The sequence below is a fragment of the Styela clava genome, chromosome 5, assembly GCF_964204865.1.
Source record: "Styela clava chromosome 5, kaStyClav1.hap1.2, whole genome shotgun sequence".
Taxonomy (NCBI): Eukaryota; Metazoa; Chordata; class Ascidiacea; order Stolidobranchia; family Styelidae; genus Styela; species Styela clava.
Window position 1 is genome coordinate 19,610,650 of NC_135254.1, and position 10,125 is coordinate 19,620,774.

At 34.3% G+C, this 10,125-nt stretch overlaps 1 protein-coding gene across 2 annotated transcripts; it reads left to right on the plus strand.

Annotated features, from left to right (window-relative positions):
* Window positions 1-401: 401 nt before the first annotated feature.
* LOC120345077 (sulfotransferase 1C4-like) lies at window positions 402-6,075 on the plus strand. Of its 2 annotated transcripts, none has more exons than XM_078113065.1 (6): window positions 402-1,459; window positions 1,751-1,971; window positions 2,369-2,575; window positions 3,330-3,495; window positions 3,952-4,189; window positions 4,331-6,075. In XM_078113065.1, exons 2-6 carry the CDS (start codon window positions 1,872-1,874, stop codon window positions 4,676-4,678), a joined length of 1,059 nt encoding a protein of 352 aa, XP_077969191.1. In that variant the 5' UTR covers window positions 402-1,459; window positions 1,751-1,871; the 3' UTR covers window positions 4,679-6,075. The 2 variants fall into 2 exon arrangements, with proteins under 2 accessions (XP_077969191.1, XP_077969192.1); XM_078113066.1 differs by lacking the exon at window positions 402-1,459 and adding an exon at window positions 1,489-1,750 and having other exon boundaries at window positions 1,836-1,971.
* Window positions 6,076-10,125: the final 4,050 nt, after the last annotated feature.

A 10,125-nucleotide genomic window follows, 5' to 3' on the forward strand; every position in this document is an offset into this window, starting at 1 on the left:
CCTGTAGCCTAAGCGACATGTTGTTAAATGTTTTTAACAAAAATAATGGTTCTGAACATTTATACCAGTTTATAAGCGCCAACTGACCAAAACGCTCTCGAAATAAGCGTCATAATTTTGCAATAGTAAAGTACGGATAGACTTTTTTGTGGATCAAGGGTCGGGGAAACATCCATAGACTCTATATACTATGTTTATTATATTTTCTAAATTGGATTCAATCAGCACGTCATGTTGTTATAACCTAATTCTTATTATCGAAGTTTGTGTAACGTCTTCTTTTCAACTCAGCAAACACAGTGTCACTGATACGATCTGTTACTGGAATGAAATGAGATATTTGCTCAAAGGTGTTAAATGGCATTCTGGTACCAGTATTCATTTCGGTACACTGATGGCATACGTAGAACATAGACAGAGTTAATCTTGATTAGGTCTATTTCCATCTACCATGGTTATTTACTAACGTACTTTCATCACGTTCAGTTCGTTAGTAGAGCAATGTTCTAAATCATAGAAATATAAAGGGAGAGCAGTCGCGAAGGTCGCGCTCGAGGAAATAATGTATGTATGTATGTTTATTTGCTTCAAAAACGTAACAGTATCTGCATAATAATTAAACGGTAAAACAGAGACGGGATACATGTTCAAGACCTTACTGGCCTAAGACACAGATGTGCGACATGTACCCCTAACAATAATAACAGCAGTTTAGGACTGCTGCGTTATACTAGGACAACATGCATGAAATTGACAATTAAAATAAAACTCCAGTAACTACACAAGACAAAGAGGTACGGCACAACGGCTATATGTACAATAGTCAGTTTATGGCACGTCCATATCCCAGGTTCCGGTGTGAAAAGATGGAGATAGGGTATGGGTCGCTGAATTGATATGTTTTTACACTAAGTCTCACGAAACACGTAAAAATTTGTTCTGTTTAAAAACAGTATTACGGTGAATTGAAATGAAACAGCAAAGTTTGAAGTTTGATTCTGATAGTCTCATTTCACAACTCCAGTTTTAGGGTTTGGCGCTGTTGCATATTAGTCAAACCGTAGTAGTATATATTTACGGCCAAACTAACTATTCAAATACCTGGCCCGCCGGTTAACCAGTCGATATAGCCAGAAGATATGCTCATACTTTAGGAACGATTGCCTGGATAGCTACTGGCGTTTCAAGTTTTTTATGACAATCTATATTCCTCCGCGCGAGATGAGTTTATAATGACTAAGGCACAATAAAAAACTGTTCCAAGTGAATACATGAATCTCGGTGATCGGCTACCAACAATTTCATTTTATTTTTTGTTATTAGCATAACATTATGTGTGTCAATTTAGTAAACCATTAACAAATACGCTGGTTCAAATGCGCTCGCCGACCTAGTAACACCGCATCGTGAAGTACCACAGCAGCAACAATTTAGCTACGATTGCAAATAAATATTACTGGTACGTGTGTTGGCTGGTAAATTTAGTCAGGTGTCCTATCAGGAATATTATTGGACACGAAATGTACATATGGATCGTTTAGTTGTTATGTTATTATTATTCTTGTTACGATTTTAATTATTACTCATTACTTTTGTCTTCAAGCATAACAAAATAGGATGGTAAATCCTTTGTTCTCGGAGAATAGCTTTGTCTTTTTACAACTGACTGATTGAATTTCTCGGTGATAATTGCGATATATTACATTTGTTTTGTATTCAATGTTAAGAGTCGGATTTGCCTTTATCTTAGGTATGTTTCACCACATGTTCCGCACGAAGTATTCTACCTTCTTTGTATTTTGCAAAGTTTCATCCAATATTATGCTTTTCGCCAGAGCTCAGTGAATTATATAAGAACAAAATTTGTGAGTATGCTGGTATTGACAGTGACAGGAACTTTAGCAGCCATGTTAGCGCTCATTAGTTACTTCAAGTTGAAGTCTATGAGACTCGTCGACAGAGTAAAATTACGTAAGTGTTTTATTGATAATACAACAGTGCTAACATCGCTCTCAAAAAGTTAATCATAAATTTCAATAATTGTCCTATACCGTCAAACTTTACATAAGATACTTTACCTTTTTAATGATATCTATTTTGATAATATTACTTTTAGCAAATAGTCAAAGCCCTTCTTCTTTCCTATTTTTATTGATTTCCGGACAGGCCTTATACCTATTGATCGTTTTACAAAATTGCTGTTGATCTGATTGGAGTAAGTTCAGAGTGTCAGTACTTAAATATGGAAAATACTAACTAAATAAATGACTTTTTTTTAAAGTTCTTTGTGTCCTACGGGGCCATATATTTCACCTTAACTTTTCATGGTTTTTATATTTCACGGGCTACTTCCTGTCTTGTATTTAAGAAATGGCGATACATACAAAGCTGAGGATTCCACAATTACTTCAAATAACCGGACTAGATACACGGATGAAGCCTAAACTAACCCAATTCACGGCTTCGAATGGTTTTAAAATTTTACTGCCTGCATCGTTTACTGTTGCAGTTAATGAAGTTTTGAAATTCAAAGTAAGAGAAGACGACGTTTTCATCGTTACTTATCCCAAGGCAGGTGAGGAAGAAAAGTAAGATAACAGCATCGCGTGATTTAATAACAACAAATCACAAAACTGGACATGCCTAATTATCAAGTAGCAATAGGACCAAATATTCCACCCCAAACTCTGGCGTTTTTTATTGTTAACGGGTATATGACATTCGATACAAATATTTTATAAATTACCAGAAATTTTACTGGCATTGTGATTGTCATTTGACTTCTTGTCGATATATTTGAGCATTTCTTGTTTGTCGAACACGAAGTGGACCTATAGATCCTTTTGTTGACATTGCTGTTTATTTTGTTGTTGTAATAAAAAATGCTTTTCTCCTCAATTACTCTACCAATTGCTTTCAAATTTACAGTGGTTGAAGATTGTTGTTGTCGCTAGAATGCTATTACTTTTAGTTAATTCAAATATTTCTGTGGTCTCTACGGGATTTGTTTTTGCTATAGATTCTTTTGTTGTCGTTAGAATTTATTTTTTTTTTGTAATGAAAAAATTGTCTTTCTCTTTAATTATTTGACCAATTGCTTTCGAATATTTCTGTGGTGTCTACGGGATTCGTTTTTTTGTGCGTGACGACATGATAAAAAATTAAAAATGGCGCACCTCCAGGCGAAGACGTACTACTTGGTTTTGGTCTTCGTGTCCATATATTTGAACATTGCTTTCTTGTTGTTATAGTATTCGAACTTATTCCACATAAATTCATAAAGTTTATACGTATTGGCATTAGCTATGGGTAATTTTTGTATTTTGCAGGAACGACTTGGACGCAAGAAATTGTGTGGTTGATATGCAATGATGGAAATATAGAAGGAGCAAATAAACAATTGCTTACATTGAGAAGTCCGTTTCTGGAGATAGTGGATTGTCACCTTCGCAATGGAATTCAATCTTTAGAAAATTGGTCAAAAAGTAGCCAAAGGTATAATTCCTTTATTAGTTGATTCACTCGATTCTAATGATGAATCTAAAACAAACGAATACAATCAAATTGTGGAAATTGTATCACTGTCACTTTCCATGTAAATTTCGACAGTGAATAGTTTTAGTGAAATAAGGATAATTATGATGCTCTCTCTCTGTATCGCATTTAATGCACTACCAAAGGGTAAGATGTGCACTCGATTCATATACGGCCAAACTGACAATTTGTAACCTTTATTATATTTTTGTTATTTAAAAAATAGCCGGTGATTTTTTATTACATTATGAGATAATAAACAATTTCTCATTACTTATCAACGACTTGCCCACGGCGTGAAAAAACACAGCTTAGTTTTAATGTACTGTTCAATAACGCAATTAATCATTTTATTCTGCTTCAATTAGTTAAATAATATACAGCAAATAAATATGTCACAAGAACTTTAATTTACAGAGTGATAAAGACTCATCTTCCGTACGAACTGCTACCAGAAGACATTAGGAAGGGGAAGAAATGCAAAATTATTTATGTAGCAAGAAATCCAAAGGACCTATGCGTTTCATATTATCATTTTCATCGCTTGGCCAAAAGAATGCCAGACCCTGGAACGTGGCCAGAATTCTTCACAAATTTCTGCTCACGCAAAGTAGGATTTGGAGATTGGTTTGACCATACGCTGAAATTTTGGGAGGTTGGTTTGTAATTAATTTTTTTGGAAATTATTATCTAATAATCAATTTAGCTTAGGGGATTTTAACCTTTTTGACAGAGCGGAAACCCAGAAAAAAGTTTATTTTAAACTAAATACTCACGTTGCTGATTCATGTTTTAGAAATATCAAGAAGACAAGGAAAGAATATATTTCGTAACTTACGAGGATTTGAAGAAAGATCTTAGAAAAGTAGTTGAATCAATATCAAAATTTCTTGAAAAAAAATTTTCGGAACAACAACTTGACGCTATTTCTGAACATTGTACATTTGACAGCATGAGCAAAAATAAAAGTATAAATATGTCAAGCCACCCAAATTTCATGGATTTGACAAAGTCAAAATTTATGAGAAAGGGACAAGTTGGTGATTGGAAAAATCATTTCACAATAAATCAAAGTTTGGCTTTTGATGAGTTGTATCAAGAAAAAATCAAAGGAACAAGATTCAATATTTTCTTCGGAAATTGAATTTTAAGTAATGATTATTATTCGTTGTTATTGGACACGTAGTGGACATAACGATCATTTTGCATTTTATGCTGGCACTCTTCTTATTGTTTCTTCGTCATTTTCATTATAGAATCGCTTTTCTCTCCGAATACTGGACCAATTGCTCTGAAATTTTTAGTGCTTAGAGATAACATTTTTCTTTAGACGGCTATTACCGTATTTCCCGGCGAATAAGTCTACCCGGTAAATAAGAGGAGGCCGTTTTTAAGACTGAAAAAAAATTGGTTTTTGCATTTTACCTGCCAATAAGACGGGGTAGTATAATCGCATCAACTCAAGTTATCATGCAATAATTTTTGTGCGGTCGTCGCGTTTGCGCATTGGTTAAAATAGCCTATAATGACTTTTCTTGTGTCATAATATTCAATCCGCAACGATTACGGGAATTCAAACTGTCTTTCAATTTCAATCAAATTATGTTCAACGTAACTCGCGATTGCGTCCACCATTTATGAACTTCACCGATCTAAAATAACACGGCAATCTTCGGACATAATAACGTGGGATAAACTACCTGATTATATTTAGTTTTTATAAATAAATATACATATTAAGTGTACATATAAAACATCCATATTCATCACCTCGACATCTCCAGGAAACGAAATGTGTTGCTTCATTTAATTGTGATCAATTTATTCTGTGATTGCTACAATATAAATACTATCACTGCTGCAAATTACCAGCGCAATCCGTGGACATAAACATGTACGATTATATGTTGTTTTGATTTGGATTTTCACAAATTGCAATCCCACGTGTATCGGTATTTGCCCTTCACTCGTGATGCACACACTAATGCGGCAACTTTAAATATGATAATCACAGCATTGAAATTCCAGATTCTATTTGAACTAACCTGATGAGGACGTGGAGCATGCTATCGCCGAAAGTATTTTATGGTCCGAATTGAATAATAAGGAACCCCAAAAAATATAAATTATCATACTCGCCTGATATGACGACCCCCCTCCCCCCAAAAAAAAATCAGGCCAAAATTTGGGTCTAGGAAAGCGACTTATTCGCCGGGAAATACGGTACTTTCATTTACTTTAAACGTGTTCATATATTTGAGCATAGCTCTCTTGTTATTTGTAAATAAATATAAAAGTTAAAATATTTACACATCATTGTAGGCATGTCTTGTAACCCGTGAAGATAGAAGAGGCTACATCCAAGGCGTGAGCCGCATGCATTAATAAGAAAGGCAATTGCTAGATAATGGTATAATCTAAGAATGTCAAAATCATTATCATGTCTTGTTGTACCCGTAATAAAGGAGAGTGGTTCTCTGATAATTACAGATTTTTGAACGATGTTACAGTTAAGCAAAATACATTCCTACCTAGAATTGATGATGTTTTGGATGCCCTGGGTGGTGCTAAATATTTTTGTTGTCCAGAGTTCACACACATCTGAATGTCTTCAAATTTCCATAGCAGAGAAAGATGAATACAAGACCAGTTTTGTTACATCTACTTCGCAGTAGTCTACTTATTTAATGTACTAATGGTTTAACGTCTGCTCCTGCTGTTTTTGTTAACTAATGAGGCGTATGTTGAAAGGATTATAAACATCGTGTATAACCTAACTTCGATTATAGCTATTAGAGTCGTTTTGAGTTAAAAACAAAATGGTGAATTGCGTATTATTCTGTATGGGAGTTTAGCTCTTGATAAGGCCCAGAGAAATTATTCCACAACCGAGCAAATACTGTATGGCGTATGCTATTTTATGCTATCTCCAACATTTTCGAACTCACTTGCTTTGACGGACATTTATCATACGAACAGAGACCCTGCTCCATTACAATGGTTAAAATCTCTAGGTTCACGTAGATTGCTTTGTAGGCTGCGAGATATTCTTGCAGAATATATTTGTGATGTTATTGTTAGTCTAGGCATGGCAATGCTGATGCCTTGTCTAGAATTCACCCAAACTGAAATTTCAGTTGCAGATGATAATGATACAGCTATTTCTAATTGATTTCAAGTAAATGATTAGGTAATGCTTTATAATCCTTCTGTACCTATTGACAAAGTTATTAAGTTTGCTCATTTATGGAATGGCCTTTACAACATTATTGAACTTGTTGATGAAAATATTTAGAAATCACATCTTAGTATTCGATGTAATTTCAATCAACCCCATCGTGATCAGATGTCGTAAATTGTATTTATTTCACGTTGAATATTATTTTTTTTCAGGTTGAATAACTTATGCGGATATATCACACCCATATTTGATGTGAAAGAAATTGACCACGTAAATTTCGGCGATGGGCATGCACCACCATAGATGACATATATATATATATATTTATATTAGTTTTATACAGCTCGCCTATATTTTCCAATTTTAATCAGTTTTTTCATTTCTTTCACAGGGATTATTTATTTGATCAATTCGATTTATTAACAAAGTTTTCTAATTTAAAATGTTTGAAATTTCATTAGTAATTATATTCAGATTTTTTTCTTTCATATTTAGAACTCATCACCGAGCAGGCAGCCTGTCGCAATATTTTTTCTTTGCTTGTATAGGTGTTCTTTTTTATTATTATTTTCATTTGATTTGCTCGGCGGATTAGCTCAGTTAGAGTCTGAGTGGCGGGGGCAAGGGTTACTGGCGAATGTGCCATTTTTATAAGAATAAAAGAATAAACTCATGTATTGTAACTATAGACAGATATAAAAGCAAAGCTAATCCTTCACACAGTGGCAAACTTAATAGGTATTTAATTTGATTTGAAAACTATATGCCTATATATAAAAGAATAGACTTCAGATTCTACTGGAAACTTGCGGAACGCCCGAGTTAAATAGTATAGATTCATAATTCAGTTGGAAATGAAATATTCTTAGCGCGCATTGCTTCTCGAAGACTTCAATGTACATGCTATAAGTCCGTGTATTCATAAATAATTTTGAAACCAGAAATTCTGAATAAAATAAATAAACTTTAAAACAATGGATCTTTCCCATATTATTGACACTTACGATTTACGATATACATTTTGTGCTAATTTATCAACTGATATCAGGTTTTCAAACATAAATCATTCCTGTACAAATTTAGTAAGGTCTCCAGCATCTTTACATTCGGAGAGAACAAGGGGAACCGAATTCCACCCATTTTTCATTGATGCCATTCTGTTAATAGCAATCAGTAGGGTTTCTACGTTTGGATTTTGATCAGGAGTCAATACCCAGACAGCTCTCTCCTCCTCGTGTTCCCCACATCTCAATAAAATAAGATAGTTTTTGTAGTCGGTGAAGACAGCGTGATCTTCATATTCAGCCATTTTATTATAATATTTAGACATATTTTCATCATTCTTTGTGGCATCTTTCATGTCCTTTTTCAATTCTGCTTCCCAGTTGTGGAAAATTCGATAGTGCCCGTCGTTAATCCATTGAAAGTAGCTTGGTATTATTCCGTAGCTTCCATTTTCTAAATGATAATCGACGGACAGCACGATACCCCCATCGTCTGTTGTTCTTAATTCATTCATTCCGTAACATCCAGGAAGAATTGTGCTTGCGGATTTGACTGTTTCATACCAATGACCATTCAAACGATTCCAGTCAATGTCGGGGTCAGATTTTATCAGGTTACAGTCGTTGAGGCTCACTGGCACAGAATTTATGCTCGGTGCGAAAAATAACATCAACGCGACTATATATTTCGAGTTGAACATTGCTGTCTCTCTCCTTAGCTCAAAAATTAGGATACCACATCAATACGAACGAGAAGAACACATACAGTGCGATTGCGGGCGCGCAAACGCAACACTTTAACTTCTGTTTGTTTATTTATTGATTTAAATCATATTGATTTAGATCTAAATCAACCCTTATATTACGCTGTAACTGCAGTTGACAATTTCTGCCCCGACGCTTAATGGCTATAGCCTTGAAACCATATTTCATTTTCAACGTATACATCTGACACCGAAGTGGTTGGATATGTTTTATGACTGATTCGTAATTATTTAGGTAAAAAATTCCACTCTAAATTTTAATAATATTCTAACCCGAAAAAAATGACTTTTGTGGTTTCGATTTGAAATTTCTTTAGCAAGCACGAAATCGGTAAGTATACCAAATAAATGTCTCATTGTGTAAACTTGACGCTGCAAATAAATGCATTCTGCAGCACCGCACACATCGATTCCGTGGTTGTTTAGAATCTAAACATTCAAACATATAAATGAATAAAAAACAATACCTTTCTGTTAGTTGCGGGTGTACGGGAGAATGGCTTCGTGTTTGCATCCTTGTCGTAGTTATTCGACTTTCGTGTTCATAGCGCTTTTGTTTTATATATATCCATTCAAACAAATCATCGCGTTAGTAATATCGAAAAAGAACCTGATTATTAATAATTATTAACGATGATAAAAATACTGATTCGATAGTTAGATCCATTTTTCAATTGTGATTTATACATGTTGGTAGAATACAATTTTCGAGGGTTTGTCTTAGTTGAGAGCTTGATAAAACTTGCATCAAAAATTACGCCTGTGCTTGATTGTAAACATATAAAATCAAAGAATCAATCAGATCTTAACGACATCTATGCGATAGCATTATTTCACGTGACGAAAACCGGATGAGCTAAATTCGATTTGAAAAACGTCATACATCATGGTAATGTTATAAACTTTAGGCCCTCTCGAATTTTTAATAAATATAAATGATCTGTCGAACTCCTCAAATTTTCTAGGCAAACAGTTCGCTGTGTAGATTCTTGCTCACTCAATAGTGCGAAAGATTAGATTGCTCTCCAAACCAACATGAACAATGAATAAAATATACAATTCGATGATTTGCAACAACTCACAATTAACGGTGTTATGGGAAGTTTACTCCCAACGTAGATTTTTCAAGGAAGTTAACTATACCCCGCTGATCGACACCATTTTATAGTTCTCTGTGTGATTGGCAACTATATATATATATATATTTCGTTAAGATTCACCTTACTTCCCAAACATTCACATCAGCAATCAGCTCATATATGCAAGTATCCTATTAATATTTACTTGCATCTTTACCGAGTTTCACCCAGATTTCATCGATGCCAACCGTTTGCAATAAGCAATATGCTTGCTACACTCAGATTCTGATCAGGAGCTGAGAGCCAGACAGCTTTTTTGTTGTGTGGCCCGGATCTTAAGAAGGAGGTAGTTTTCGTAGTAGGTGAAGACAGTAGGATCTCTATAGGTTGCCATTTTACTTTAATATTTAGACATATTTTCAGCATTAGTTGTGGAATTTTCCACATCTTTTCTCAATTTGTAATCTCAGTTATTGAAATTTAATATTGACTTTCTCTATTCCATTAAAAGTAGTTTAGTATTACTCCATACATTTTATTTTTTAAATGATAATCGTTGGACA

Coding starts and splice junctions, on each gene's coding strand:
- LOC120345077 (XM_078113065.1), top strand. CDS start 1,872: ATGCTGGTATTGACAGTGACAGGAACTTTAGCAGCCATGTTAGCGCTC. Junction 1,972..2,368: donor CGTCGACAGAGTAAAATTAC/GTAAGTGTTTTA, acceptor CTTGTATTTAAG/AAATGGCGATACATACAAAG. Junction 2,576..3,329: donor CGTTACTTATCCCAAGGCAG/GTGAGGAAGAAA, acceptor TGTATTTTGCAG/GAACGACTTGGACGCAAGAA.